Consider the following 15,948-nt stretch of genomic DNA (forward strand, 5'->3'; position numbering starts at 1 on the left):
ATGGTTATCTCAATACAGATCTAACCAAAACCGCAATATCACTAAAAAGGGAGGGTGGGGATGGAGGAGAGGCAGGTGTGAGCAGGTGAACAGGGTGAAGAAAGGAGCGCTCCATCCTCATCCTTCAGAGCAGAGCTAATACCTGATCCCGAACTGAGAAATCAAGTGGAAGCAGCCGCGTAAGTATCTGCCTAGAGATAAGGAGGTGAAGGTCAGAAGGTCCAGCTAAGAGGACAGCCTGACTGCTTCTGAGAAAGGTGAAACGCGGGATATGGGGTGAGGGTTTGCTGTTTCTCATAATGAGTCTTAAAAACGATCTGATTCTCTGAAGTGTGCGCAAGGATAATTTTGAAAAATGTAAAAACCAAAGGGAAGCTGGAAAAGTCAAACTCTGGAGACAGTAAAAAGATCAATGGTTGCCAGGGGTTCAGAAGGAGGAAGTGGGGGATGAATAGGTGGACACAGGGGAATGTCAGGGCAGTGAATAGTCTGTATGACACTATAATGGTGGATACGTGTCACTCTACATTTGTCAAAACCCACAGGATGGATGGATAACGCCATGAATAAACCCTAGTGCAAACTATGGGCTTCAGTTGGTAATAATGTATCAATACTGGCTCATCAATTGCAACAGTGCGCCACACTAACGCAAGATGTTAATAATGGGGGGGGGAGGGGAAGAGAGGGTCTGCAGGAACTCACTAATTTCCGCTCACATTTTCTATAACCCTAAAACTGCTCTAAAAAACAAAGTCAATTATTTTTTTTTTAAACATAAGGGAATGAAAAAAACAACACACAAAAAAGCAATTATACTACAGCATAATAAGAGGCTAAAATAGGGGTGAGTCCAAGGCATTTAACCCAGTCATGGAGATTTCTGGAAAAAGCAACGTTTAAGATGAGACCTTGAAGGAAGGTTGGAAGTTGGTCAAAGGAAAGTGGGGATGGAGGGACAAAGACAAAGCAGCAGAAAGAAGAGGAAGGGCAGGAGGAGAAGGAAGAGGGGGTGACAGGGCCGGAGGTCAGAGGGCCGTGCCACAGGGGCTGGGAGTCTGTGTCCTGTGCACCCGTGCCAGCCGGTGACGCCAGGTGAGAATGCAGACCCTGGGCTGCTGGGTCTCCAAGAGAAGTCCGAAATCTCGACTTTGAACGTAAATCTCATTTTGAAACTATTCTATTTCCACACGCAGGCTCATAGCAGGTGGACCAAACAGAACGTTTCACAGGCATGTGGCTAGCTCCCCAGTTCACAACCTCTGGCGCACAGAGCCTCAAGCACGGAGTGTCCTGGTCTGAGCTGCAGGAGCAGCAACAGGGCCAGGAAAGTGGGCCGAACCAGGACGAGAGGGCGGGGGGACAGAGCGGCCCCCCGACGTGAGGGGCAGGAGAAGCTGGGTGGGCGATGACACGCCCGCTTCTGGTTGGTCTCGGAAGTGAACGCGAACACTGATCACGGGGACAGGGAACACAGAGCTGGTGACGGAAGGCAGGGGGCAGGACGCTGGGGAAAATACTGTAAAGTCTTCCCGTGGACGTGTTGAACTTCAGACGTAAAGTCACAGCCCAGGGAAAACATCTAAAAGAAATGTAGTGTCTCGTAATTTTTTTTCTTTTTTTGGCCACACGGCTTGCAGGATCTTAGTTCCCCGACCAGGGATCGAACCCGCACCCCCTGCAGCGGAAGGGCAGAGTCCTAACCACTAGGGAACCACGCCAGGGAAGTCCCTAGCGTCTACTCTTAAGAGAGAATCAGAGTGAGAAGAGAAGAGGGAGGAAAATCAACACCTAAGTCCCGGGGACTTTCCGCCTGGACGTGGTCGACTGCACATCGTGTAGCGCTGTGTCATCAACTGCCCACTAGTGGGGGCAGTCCCTGCTCAGTGGCCTTCCCACCCCTCCCTGCCCTCCTCCTACCCTCCATCATCCTCGGCTTGGTCTTTCTAGAGCAATCCCTCTGTTATAACTCTCATTACACTGCACTGTACTAGCCTCACCATTCTTATCAGTCTCTCCCTCTAGACTGCAAGCCCCCTGAGGTCAGAGAGGTTGCCTTACCTCTGATGCTCCAGTAGCAAACACGGCACCCGGCTCATCAAGGAGCAGTTAACTTTTGTGTGCGTTCTGGACAAACTATAATTTCCGTGAGGGCAGGGATTACGTTGAATCCCTGACTTATCTCCCTAAGCTTCTGTGGCCTGACTCACAGGAAAAGTGTTCCAGTCTAATATCCTAGAACTTTTAGGCAAGTCCACCCCATCCCCCTAGTGACAGAGATTTCCATTTTTCAAACACAGAAGATGAGTGATTCTCAGAGGAGAACCCAGATTAACACCCCAATAGCAGAGACAGTGTTTTCTCTCTATATCCACAGTACCCAGCATGAAAGTCTTCTTCCCAGACTAAATTCCTCAAGTTACAGCTTTAACCTACTTCCTTTTTACTTCTCCCAGGTAAAGGAAGAAAAAAGTTGATACTTCAATAAAAATTCTTCACATCCTCATGTAAAGTTGCTATGTCTTCCTTTAGCCTTTTCTCATTGAGGTTCACTGAGAGGTGCCTGTTGTCTGTCTGTGTGTCCATCTGTCCGGAGGCCTAAGCACACAGCTCAGCTCACCTGCTGGAGCCCTTCAGTGATGGAAGTTACCGGAGCCATTCCACAGGTCAGGGATGAGAGCATGTACCCATCTGAGCCGATGGAACTGTTGAAATTTCCTTGCTAAAATAGAAGGAAAAGAAAAGACAGAGGCAATAGTAGCGACATGGGAAGGAATCAACTCAACCACATTGGAAACAATGACGTGTGTCTGTTCACTTCAGGTAGGAGGAGAGGGTAACAAAGCATATGTCCCAGCTCAGAGACGAACGTGGCCTCAGCAGATGGGCTGGGATGGCTGGACAGGCACTTCTCAAAACGTGGGTCCATGGACGCTGAGTGTCCTGAGACCCTTCCACGAGGACAAAACGATTGTCATGATGATACTAAGACGTTAAATGCCTTTTTCACCCAGTGACACTTGCACTGACGGGCAAAACTGCTGTCTCATTAGCACAGACCACACTGGTGGTGCCTCTCCACTGCCACACACACTTGCAGTGATAAATAAATACACAAAGAAAACAGAAATTGTTTAAATCTCCAAAAAATTTTTAAATGTCAGTTTTGCTTAAAAATGCCCTTGGTAAAGCAGTAAAATTAATCGTTTTGTTAAATCTCAACCCTTGAGGACTTGTCTTAATATTCTGTGTGACAAATCCACATGGAAGGGGACAGATGCCTTGAAGAAGAGCCCACCTCCAACCGTGTAAGTCAGGAAAGGTCCTGCTTTTTCTGCAGAACACTATTTTTACATGCAAGAACCATGGACTGACAATCTGTGGTTACTCAAACACGGGTATCTGGAAGATACTTCACAGAAAATGAATGAAAGGACTGTCACGTCAAGGAAAACTGGCAGCTTTTGGGATCAATGTTCAAATCTGAGATTTCAAGGAAAAATTAAGAATTGGGAAAATGTATATCTGCCATTTTGAGACTGTCAGCTTCCCAATACAGAAAGACTTTTATAATAAGATCAGCAGTGATAGTAATGAATGTCAGTTTTTTGATAACTCAGGGAATCCATATTTTCCAAATGACTAATGCATAATGTTACAAAACCATGAATGGGTACAAAACATTCAAAGTGCAAGGCAGACCAATGGATTTTCATGTAACAGAGAACAAGAAGTTCATTGATAGAGTTTCAATTTCACATTGCAACTAACCTTTAAGAAACTACTATTCATCCAGTTGAGGTTTTATGTCCCCCCCAAAAAATAAATAAGAATGTGCACAATTATCTGAGAAGCCTATAACATATTCCTTCCTTTTCCAACTATATGTCTCTGTAAGGCCAGATCTACTTTATATCCTTCATTCAAAATAACATGTTACAGCAGACTGAATGCAGAAGCTATGAGAATCCAGTTGTCCTCTATTAACACAGACATTAAAGAACCAGCGAAATGTAAAACAACGCCACCCTTCTCACTAAATTTTGTTTCGAAAAATAATTTTTGTTATAAAAAATGTTCATTAAAATATAATGGATTTATCATTGTTATTTTAAATGAATACATATTTTTAAAATGACGCAGTTTCAATTTGTGATACGGCAAATATTGATAAGTATAACCCATGGAAACAAAAGTTCTCTGGGGTTGTCGACAACTTTAGAGTCAAGAGATGAAAAAGCCTGAGAACCGCCAGATTAAATGAATCCTGCCAAAATACGAAGAGCTGCTTCAGATCATTAAAAACATGGAGTGTGTTTGCTTTGACTTGAGATAAGCAGGAAAAACAAAGTCCGCCCAACCCGCTGGTGCCCTCTTTCTATGCCTTTGAACACAATCAGGGCAAAGTTCTCCCCACGTCTGCAGATATTTTAATAGCCTTCGATGCTTCCTGTGTTCTGCTCGGTTCGGCCTGAACATGCAACGGCACAGACGTTCCTTCCAGGCCAAGGCCCAGCCTCCTGACGCTTCTCGTTCCAATCGTCCCCAAATTTCCTAAATTCAACGGGTCCTAAGGTTTACAGACATCCCCTGTACATGTACACTTTTCTGCATATGGGTTAACGGGAATGTTGCCAAAAAGCTTGTGGCACATACAGCTGTCCTACAGAATAGCACCTGGTTTCTAAAAATACCATTTTTGACTCTGAATAAACTCAGTAGCCTGGAAGTGCATTAGCTGAGTGGACAGGATGATGGCCCAGTGGGCTTGTGGCACTTTCTTATTAGTAAACATTTGGGAAAAGGATACTGGGAAGCAGGAAGGCAAAAGAAAAATCCTTAATCAACACGTTTGGCAGTAAGACACCTAAAATAATCTAAAACTGAAAATACTGCAGGAAAGAAGAGGACAACATGCCGTATACAGTATACAGTACATACCGTTTACACATCACAGGTTAAGTCTCATTTTCCTTTCAAAGAACCAAAGTTCTCAGACTGATCAATCTGTTCCTAAGATGAAGATATATTACTAGTTTCCAGAACCTACTAATCAACATGGAATCAATAAGGGAAGAAAAGTACAATCTAATATTAGATATGATGAATTTAACTGACCAAATAACCCCAATAATTTATATTTTGAAATAAGCCCTGAGAAGAATATCTTCTTGTAAATACAGTACTGTTAACTATTAATAAAAGGAAACAAGGACTTTACTTACTATGGCATCTTTAACAATTTGTTTGGCCACTTGTTCTGGTTTGCAAACAGATGTGGTCTCTGAAATAAGACGAGTCTCCAAAGGCTAAAGGTGAAAAAAATAGACATATCAATACTATTACTGCCCACCGAATTAAAAAATAATTTCACAGCCCTCCTCCTCCAATTTGTACATAATCCAGTTTTCTACCTTTGAACTGATTCCTGTTTTTAGAATTAGCTCTATCTAGATTTCAAATCAGTTTACTGATTACTGGTTACTGTATAAAATTCAGCCCAGTAGCTGAAGCAAGACAAGGAGGGCCCAGCTACTCTCTGTGGGATGTGTGTCTCGGTTCCAATGAGGACCATCAGAGCTTAAGTTTAAAAAATGAAAAAAAATACCCTGCCCTGTCTTTATTTTCATTTTTAAAAAATCTTCTTTGGAGCGACATGCAACACATGTGCTCAAAAATCCTTTAGAAGGGAGTTTCAGTTAGAAGTTTCAAAACTTAAGCCTTAAATGGCATGAAACAAATTTTATTTACCATGTAGGCTTGAAAAAATAAAATAAAATAAAAACCAGAACATATTTTCTTAAAATAGAATAGCATAGTGCTCATAAAAGTCAAGTGTTTCTTGATGAACCTAGATTAACAGAAAAGCCCTTTTGAAGGTGCCAACATTTGATTCTTCCAGACCCCCAGGCTAACATAACCATGTGTGGCCAGATACTCAGGAGATTTAAAGGCACTATGGCGCCCCCTACGGGACCCGCAGATCAAGGTAGAATTTTATTTACCCAAAGAAGTCAGCCCGACATTTTAGTGGAGGAAAAACAAAAAACCCCAATTTAACAACAAAATCAAATCTTCATGGGGAAATCACCGTCCTTTGTCAGCTTTGGCTTCTGCCTAAAAGACCACTTACCAAATGTTGCAAATCTGCTTAGCAGATTCCCCTTATTCTAGAACAGGGCATTTGGCTTAAATTTACTTCTTTGAAATAGTAGTAATTTTTAAGAGGCAGCGCCAAGGAGAAATGAATAGGAGAAAAAGCTTCTAAATCATAAACATCTTTTTGCAAATATACAGCCCATGGAGCATAAGTGCCAATTTTTATGCTGTGCAGATTCACACTTACTAAGCATCACTATAAAAGAGAAGAAAACACATCAATACCAAGTTCAAGGGGATAAGTTCTGATTGATTCCTTCCTCCCCCACTTTGTTTGCTCAGAGAGTGCCTACCACGTGTCAAGGCAGGTTCATCTGAACAAAGTGCAGAGCTGGCATTCAGCTCAGGATGACTGACAGTCACTGTATTAATGTTAATGTCCAGAGGTGATGAACACTATAGAGAAAAATAAGGACAGGGAAGAGGATTCACATCTCACGGGAAGGATACTTGAGATAACAGAGGGTCAGGGAAGTCCTCTCCAAGGTGAAGGCTGTACAGAGATGGAAAGAAACACAGGAGGAAGATCCATTTGAATATCCAGAGAGAGGATGGCAAGAGCAAAGCCCGCAGGTGCGAACAGGCCAGGCAAGCTCAAGGAATAGACGGGGCTCCGGTGTGGCTAAGGCCAAGGAGAGGAGAAAATGCTGCGGGCAGGTGGCCGAGGTCCAGACAGTGCGGGACCCAAAAGGCTCGAGGCTTCTGGATTGTATTCCAGGCACGCTGGGAGCTAGGGGAGCTGCACTCTCTGATACACAGCCAACACCAACATGTGCTATTTAATTCTAACTTTAAATTACTTAAAATGAAATAAAATTAGAAATTCAGTGCCTTGGTCCCACTAGCTGCACTGCAAGTGTTCAACAGCCACAATGTGACTACCATACAGGAGCGTGCAGGACCATTTCCACCATTCTAGAACATTCTACAGGACTGTGCTGTACAGGAGGTTTTGATCTTTTGGGGGTTTTTTTTTCAGTTTTGTTTTTTGGCTTTTTTTTTTTACACAAGAGGGGTTTGACCAGGGGAGTGACAAGACCTGACTTGGGCTTTAAAAGGATCACTAGCTACTTGATGAAGAACAGACTCCAGCGGGGTAAGAAAAGGAGCAGGCAGACCAGGCTGAAGACCATGAGAGCAGTTCAGGCAAAAATATCAGCAGTTCTCACTGCTGGGATGGTAGTGATATTTGCAGTTTAAAAAAAAAGGTCCGATTTGGGATAAATTCTGAGAACAGAGCCCAGAGGATGTGCGTGTCAGCTGGATGTGTGGTGTGAGAGCAGGAATCGAGGCTGGCCTCGCGGTTTCCAGCCTGAGCAGCTGGGGGAATGGTGGGCGCCTGGGAATGAGATGGAAAATAATAAGGGGGGAAGGAGAGGGAATCGCAAGTTTTGTTTTGGAAATGTTAAGTCTTAGGCGCCCATTGGACCCCCGCGTGGAGACAATGTATCGGCAACCATTTCAGGTGTCTGAATGTGTTTAAGGCCAGGGGAGAAATTATTATTTTTAAAGAGTATTATCTTGTTAGCTAAAATACAAGCTGTACTGTTAATCAGAAAACAAACACCTTATTAATTAAATAAAGCTTGAAGATTCTTAGCAAAAATGGCCTTTGAAAATAGGGCTACATCCTCCAAGATTCCAAATGAAAGTTCCAGAAAGTTCGGAGGCCTCTTGCAAGCACATAAATTGAAAGGAACTCAGTTTTCTGACGGATGAAAATGCCCCCAGGCCGACGGGTGGAAAGACAGAAAATGGGAAAAGGGGTTTCCTATGTTCAAAACTCGAAACAGGGCACGGCGAGGCATACTTACCTTGGTTTTGTTTTCTTCTGCAAACCCGGGGGTGTCTGTGTCTGGTGGGTAGGCAACTGTGACATAAACATTATAGGGCTTCACCTGCATTTCAGAGACAACATGGACCCCTTCAGTAAACAGGATACAATTTTGCATCCTCCCTCGTCAACCTGCACTGGCTTCCAGGCAGACGTTCTAAATACGGCCCTGATTTTCTCAAAAGGTGGTTGAGACCAACAGGGTGATTCTGTAAGAAGAGAACTACCACCAGGTGAATCAGGAAACTCCTGGCCCTGAAGATCATTTAGAAGTAAAGGCAAAACGCTCACCCCAACCTCGATTCCAGAAAACAGCTGGCCCTGAGCTGGGGAGATTCGCCTCCTTCTAAGTTCCTTCCACTCCCGCTGACCAGGGGCCTGGGAGCTGCCCGTGAGGACAGCAGATGGTGCTAAGGGGAAATCCGCTCGTCCTCCCTCCCACCGCACACCACGTGGGCTCGGTGGCCGAGGCCACGGGACAGGTCTACTCCTCGGCCATCAGGAAGGAAAAGGAGTTTGTTTTCCTTCACGGCTGCTTCTCAAACCCTCGTTATGTTGATTTCATTTACAAAATATGTTGAGATCATTCAAATCCCTTCCCCAATGCCCGTCGTGTGCCACCCCAGACCCGGGTCTACAATTATATCCACCCCCTGAGAAGTCTGCTGGTTCAGGAACTCCCCTGCCAATGAGGGGCTCAGGGGTCACGTCCTCCACCACAGAACCAGCAAATAGGACGCTCCCCCGAAGGGACCCCCCCAAGTCAGACCAGGACAACCTCACCTGTGAACCATCTCATTCCGTATCTATATGTGGAAACTCCTTCCCAGCTTCTCTTCCAGGCCCCCTGGCTCTCTCTGGAACAGAATCCTAGGCTTGTTTACCTCACTGCTGGGTCTCCTCACTCATAAACACACCCCCGACAATTCTAGAAGATTCGCCTGCCGGTCCGACAGGACACACCTTTCCCACTGAGCCCCTGCTCCACACTCGTATCTTGCCCTGATGCTTAGTGACGCTAAGCAGGATGGATTAAACCATCAAATATCTGCCGTGACTTTTGTTTGCTTTTGGCTCACTGCTTAGCCGCACGGAAACGCCTGAGGGAGTTGGCAGCAGACAGGCAGCTGGTCGTGAGGAAGACCGCTGTGCGTCTTAAGGAAGCTGCAAGTGACAATACTATATTGCTTCCTCATGCAACAGCCTCGGAGAGCATCCCAGGGTCCTGTGTTACATTTGACTTTTTTTCTCCCTACTTCCTCCTGTGCAGCACGGTCCTGAGGGCTGTGGAGGAGCCGCAGGGGCAGGAGAAGCATGCGGGCACAAGAGCCTGGCCAGCCAGCCCAGGAAGTGCAAGAGCAGAGGACGATGTCCCTGCTGGTTCGGTTCCAGGCACCTAGGGCGCGAGAGTGCGTTCACTCAACGTCGCCGGGGCATGCAGCTTCAAGGCCCGGCCGTGCTGGTAAATAGCTCTGGATTCGGGCCGGCAGTCAGGCTGATGAGTAAGCAATTCCTCTTCCACTTGTTTTTGAGACGGTGACTTTAAAAACTGTCTCCCACGGCCTTGCCCTTTGCTGTGCACAGACCAGAGAGAAACACCACCAAAAAAGAAAAGCCAATACGCAGTCATGAGACAGCCCGCCCAAAGCCTGAAGCTGACTGCTCAGACGATGTCAAAGCAGTGCTTCCCCAAGTCAAGGTTATGGCCGAGCTTCCCAATGGTTAAAACAGCTTTCCAGAACAGCTTTTTCCCGGGGTGGGCACAGATTGTCAGGGTTGGGAGAAACCAGTCCAATCCCTTTCTGGGTACTGGTATCCTCCCGACGCTCATGGAGCCAAGTAACTCTCTCAACCTATGGCTCGCTACCTCCAGTGCCTAGTAACCTAACTGTTGTATTTATTTATCCAACAAATACTTACTGCATTACTACTAGGCCCTCGTGGAGCTTACAGTCCCCTGAAACTCATGGTCAAATAATTTGTTAAAATCTATATAAACCATATCTACAACCTTCCCTTAATAGACTAATCCCATAACCCCAGCAGAAAAGGAAATGAGGTTAGTTTGGCTTCACTGGTTCTTGCTAAGACAAGTGCTGACTCCTCAAGACCACTTCTGCTAAGAATTTATAAGCCAGGACTTCACTGATTCCCGTTTACGTAGCCCCTGTCTGCGTTTCTGTGTTCTCCTCACTGACCGTTCTGTCTCCCCCACTGCTCTGCCCTAGTCCCATCCTGTTACCATTCCCTCCCTTCTACCTGCCCTCGTTCTCAGTCAGAAAGACACCCCACTTGCTCAAGAACTGGCTTATTACCAAAATTATCTCACCTAAGGTGCGCTGTTCCTCATTCCATCAAAGCAAAGGCATGGGGGCTGGAAACAGGATTACAGCTGTTGACATGAAGCTCCAGAACTTAAGCTTCTGCTTACTTGTGGGCCATGGCAGGAAAAGACAGGATTGGGGGGCGGGGCATGAGGCCAAGGGAAATAGAAAGGGGGACGCCTAGTTTTCTTTTACTTGGTCTCTGCTACCACATCTTTGGCTACACCCCACCTCAGAAGTCTGCTTTCCAAAAAGATCAACTTCTAAAATCTTTAAATGATGTATTTGTACCTAAAAGACTGAGTCAAAAAAGGATGACCAAAAAAAAAAAAAAAGCCAACAAAGCATTCTTTCAAATTTAGTCATTGTATGTAAAACATTTCTAGGTCCAACTTTAGTCTGAGGGTCAAGGGCTGGGGTGGAGAGGAAGATTTAAGAGTTCATTAAACCAAAAAAGAATGATCAACAGCACTTAGAGTCTGACTAAGTCTAGAAGGTTTCATTCACAAAAACACAAAAATCACCTTGGCCAAACAGACCAAATGATCCAGGTTTCAAAAACACAGGATAAGTTTGGATAAGTTTGTAAGGAAACAATTGTTTTGATGCAAGTTCTGCTATGAACAAACTAGATTTTGATTACTGAATTTACTTCCCCTCAAACCTACTTTCCATGTACATGTTTACTTTAGTTTTTGTTTATGTGAGGGCATTTTTAATGGAGTCCAAATACGGAGCGAAGTCAAGCTGACCAGCAAGTCCAGACCGGCCACTTGCAGCCTGTGAATCACATGTGTCATTAGGAGGCTTCAGGGACTCGTCTGGGCTAGCAGCTCCTGTCTTTTCCCTCTTCTTTATTAACATCTTCTTTCTACCCGAAATGAAACCAGGCCACCCAGATCACACACTTTGCCCTAAATGAGTGAATCCTGAAGTCATTCTGCAAGACAAGACTCGGGGACAAAAAGCCCTCGTGCACAGACCTTGCAATTCCAAACTATCCCTTCTCCTACTGGGTTTCTGAGACCAACGTGAAGGGGTGAGGCAACCCCTGACCTGAATTATAGACACGTTACAGAGGCAGACAGGCAGCCAAAAGGCGGAACCAGAAGGCATGGACTTTGTTACCATTTCTGTCACAAAGTAATGACGCGGCTCTGAGCAACCCAATGGCTTTACTGAAGACTCAGTTTTATTACCTAGAAGGTGGCATAACAACATCTGCCTCGTATATTTCACAAAACTGTTATAAAAATAAGATGGTTATTCATAAAGGGACTTTTCAAAGTAAAAACTACAAAAGAAATACCGGTGTTCTTGTTGGAAATTTCACAGGCATACGCGCCCCACTGGCTGAGCATATATGACAGTGACCTGTTATTGATTAAGAGTATCAAGGACATTGATGACAATGAAATTTGTGGCTGGTTCCTTTGGGATGAGAACAGCACAGTCTGCCAGTCCCTAAGTGGCAGGTCGGGATTCTGTCACTGACCCGAGAACACGTCTGCACTGCGTTGCTCATCCAATATCTGGGCAGTGTGGCACTCTGCCATGTACCATCAAGGGCTCTTCTGGGGGCTCTCTGAATCAGGGGTCAGCAAGCTATGGCCCTTTGCCTGTGTTTTTACTGGCACATAGCCACACCCGTTCGTTCATTTAAATCTTGCACAAGGCTGCTTTCCTGCTATCCCAAGAGATGTGAGTAGCTGCAATAGGCACCATCTAGCCCTCAAAGGCTAAAATATTTACTCTCTGGCCCTTTACAGGAAAAAAATTTATCCACCCTTGATCTTAATCATTAAATGGGATTCTCAAATCGCACTCTTACTATAAGAGGACTGGCCACAGTGAAGTTTCCTGTGGGCTTCTTGACATCATGACGTAGTGTTATATTTCAGTATACAGCTGACCCTTGAACAACGTGGAGGTCAGGGGCGCCGACTCCCTGTGCAATCGAAATTCCACGTATAACTTTCCAGGAGGCCCTCCGTACCCACAGAGCTGCATCCACGGATTCAACCAACCTCAGATCATGAGGTACTATAGTCTTTATTGAAAGAAATCCACAAATAAGTGGGCCTGCGCAGTTCAAACTTGTGATGTTCAAGGTCAACTGTATATAGAAATAGAAAGAATTTTACCTTAAAGTATGTGATTTTGGAAAGATATGTGCAATGCTCACTAAGCATCCCCATGTCACAACAACACAGAAGCCTACTTCACGAAGCTGAGGAGGAAGGTTATACACATCTGACAAGTGCTTATTTTATGCTAATCCTAACCACATCCTCCTTCCACAAGATGTTCTATTCACTGTGAAGATAAAACGCACTCACGTTCATCAACATTTCTTTAGGATATTAAAATATAAGTATCAGGAAAGCCAAATTGCAATTTTTAGTTTCTCATTTTTACAAACAAGGAAACTGAGATCAAGTTAAATGAATTTGTCTAAAAACTGAGAGCTACACGGTAGCTCTTTCTTCAAACACATTAGTTTTATTAGTCAGTCATAAAGGACAGATCTTTTTGTTAAAGCAGTATCTTTAAAAACGTTAAAGAACAACAACAACAAAAAGTTAAAGAATAAAATATCTTACAAAAACTCAAACAGTATTAGGCCAGTAAAGGCGCACCTCATTTTATTATGCTTTGCTTTACTGCGCTTTACAGATATTGCATTTTTTACAAATTGAAGGTTTGTGACAACCTTGCCTTGAGCAAGTCTATTGGCAACATTTTTCCAACAGCGTTTGCTCATTTCGTGTTTCTAAGACACATTTTGGTAATTCTCCCAATATTGCAAACTTTCTCAATATTATTATATTTGTTATGGTGATCTGAGATCAGTGATCTTTGATGTTATTACTAAGACTCACTAAAGGCTCAGATGATGGTTAACGCTTTTTAGCAATAAAGTATTTTTTAATTAAGGAATGAAGGTACATTGTTTCTTTAGACATAATGCTATGCACTCTTAATAGACCACAGTACTGTGTAAACATGGCTTTTATATGCACTGGGAAACCAAACAATTCATGTGACTCGCTTTATTGCGATATTCGCTTTATTGCGTCCGGAACCAAACCCACAAAATCTCTGAGGTATGCCTGTAATGCTGCGAAGATGTTAGTAGTGCTAACCGTGTATTAAATTTTTATGCAGTGAAAAGCATGTTAACTGCAAAGTTCAGGGGTTGCGTCAATTCTCCTTCACTAATGCCAAATCTACAAATCTCGAATTTAATACAGTGATACGTGTAAGGAAGTTACCAGCTAAAGGGGACCATGTATTGCTGGGCTGACTGAAGACAGCTCTTACCTCCATCTGCAAAGCTTCCGCCAATCCCCTGATGGCAAACTTGGACGAAGAGTAGGCTGTGAAACCAAATAGGCCTAACTGCCCCGCCTGGGAGGACACGAAGACAACCCGGCCCACGCGGCGCTCCTTCATGGTGGTGATCACCGCTCGGCTGGGGTACACGCTGCCCAGATAGTTGACGCTCATTAACCTCTGCAGGGAACAAAGAGGCCACGAGAACTAAGCAAGGTCAGCGCCCCAAGGCTGCATCCCACGGGCATCCTGCCTTCTCACCAAGTCTGAGCTAGTCAGTGGAGCCCAAGTGACTGGGAGCTCAGCCGACCTGCTGAACGAATAAAGGCCTAATGATCCTGTAAGTGACCGTGACACACAGGACCGACCACTGGGAGCCTATTTCAACCTAGCCTTACCTTCTCACGACGACAGCACTTATATCTTTGCTGAAGACTGGTCAAAATCAGTCTTCTCCTTATTAAAAAGTACACTGTAATACTTTTCGAGAAACAGTTTTGAGGAAAGAGCTTCTAAGTATTTCCAGCCCTATTAGTTCTAAGTGACAGAAAGATCACAAAGAGACGAGGACCGGGGTTGACAGCAGGGACTGTGGTGTGAAGCCTGGTTTCTACCATTTACTGCCTATTTGATGATGAACAGAAAAGTCAGACACTCTACTTATTTCCTCAGTGAAAACAGGGTTAATACGGGTGTGATCTCACAGGCCTGCAGCAAGGATTGAAAGAGGAAACACAAGGCAAGTGCCTGCACAGCCCCTGACCTACAGCAATTACTCAATAAATGTCGGCTCTTATATTATGATGGGTAAGAACTCACAGAGGCACCAAGATCTACTTTCCCCTCATCCTGGGAACTCTTAAAAACCTTACATTTTCAACCTGAAAGTCTCAGGATACTGCCTTACAATGTCTCTATATTAAAAGTCTTGTAAAAATACTAGATCTATCGCCATGTGAAACCAAACACTTCATTGGGAAACTTTAAGTCCATCATGAAATGTTAACTCAACAGCATTAAGTAACTTTTAGAAACAATGACCAGAAACACCAGCAGGCCAGGGGGAAATACTTAGAAGTTTACAAAAAGCAGAGGGCAGACGGTACTTACACCGTGATTGCAGCTACTTTGAATATTAAATAAAAGTACATGTGCACAGGTACAAAACCAAAGAAATGTAGAAAATTGTAAGTGACTATGTTAGGATTCTGGGATTCCCATTTTTTCCCCCAAATGTTTTTTAATATCATTATATTGGTTTGACAAAAAAGAAGGCATACTGAACCCATGTGTAAACCTTAGCTCCCTTCAGAGACACCACTAAAATCTCAATAGAGATTTTTTTCAAGGCAAGAATCCACATGAGCAAAGAAAATAGCAGCAATGACATTTTGGAAGTTGAAAAGAATGACGAGGGAGAACTAACCTGGCAGAAAGCTGAATGCGAGGTGAGGAGCAGATAAACTAAAAAGCAAGATTAAACCACAGAAGCCCCAAAAGGCTCCAGCAGCACCAAGTACCTCTGGGGGCAGGAGGGCAGGCGTGGGGCTGGAGGACAGGAATGTGGACTAAGGGTCTGTTTAAAAAAGTCAGATGGACAAACCCACCCACCGCCATAATCAGAGATTTCAGTACCCCACTTTCAATAATTGACAGAACAAGTAGACACAGTAAGGAGACAGAAGACCTGAACAACGTTATCAGCCAACTGGACCTAATTGACACTGATCGAACACTCCACCCAAAACAGCAGAAAACCATCAACCCTCGGTATCCATGGACGATTGGTTTCAGGACCCCCCCAGATACCAAAATCTGCAAATGCTCAAGTCCCTCATATAAAATGGCACGGTCCAGTCAGCTGTCTGTATCCTCGGATATGGGGGGCTGACCCTATACATTCTTTTCAAGTGCACATGGAATGGCTATAAGATAAACTATATTCTGGGCTATAAAACAAGTCTCAATAAATTCAAAAGGATTCAACTCATACAAAGTATGTTTGCTGACCACAACGGAATTCAATTGGAAATCAAAAAGAGAAAGATTTCTGGAAAATCCCCCAAATATTTAAAAACTAAGTAACACACTTCTAAATAACCCAAGGGTCAAAGTGACAATGGAAAGGGAAATTATACAATATTTTTAACTGAATGAAAGTGAAAATACGACTTATCAAAATCTGTAGGCTGCTGCTAACGCAGAACTTGGGTGGAAATCCGTAGCACTAAATATCTGTGTTAGAAAAGGGAAAAAGCCTTAAATCGATGACCTCAGCTTCTGCTTAAAGAAACT

The 15,948-nt window shown here is 44.1% G+C and overlaps 1 protein-coding gene across 3 annotated transcripts in view; it reads right to left on the reverse strand.

The window, feature by feature from the left end:
• KDSR (3-ketodihydrosphingosine reductase) overlaps positions 1 to 15,948 on the reverse strand; it is a 37,931-nt gene that overhangs the window by 4,985 nt on the left and 16,998 nt on the right. For 2 of the 3 annotated variants that reach the window (XM_059894316.1, XM_059894315.1), the window contains 4 exons: positions 13,642 to 13,833; positions 7,974 to 8,057; positions 5,226 to 5,309; positions 2,621 to 2,722 (listed from right to left, as the gene is read on the reverse strand). In XM_059894316.1, the coding sequence (XP_059750299.1) occupies positions 2,621 to 2,722; positions 5,226 to 5,309; positions 7,974 to 8,057; positions 13,642 to 13,833 (462 nt within the window). The remainder of the gene's footprint in view (positions 1 to 2,620; positions 2,723 to 5,225; positions 5,310 to 7,973; positions 8,058 to 13,641; positions 13,834 to 15,948) is intronic. The other variant, XM_059894317.1, reaches the window with a different exon arrangement.

Source organism: Balaenoptera ricei, chromosome 14 (genome assembly GCF_028023285.1).
Source record: "Balaenoptera ricei isolate mBalRic1 chromosome 14, mBalRic1.hap2, whole genome shotgun sequence".
Lineage (NCBI taxonomy): Eukaryota > Metazoa > Chordata > Mammalia > Artiodactyla > Balaenopteridae > Balaenoptera > Balaenoptera ricei.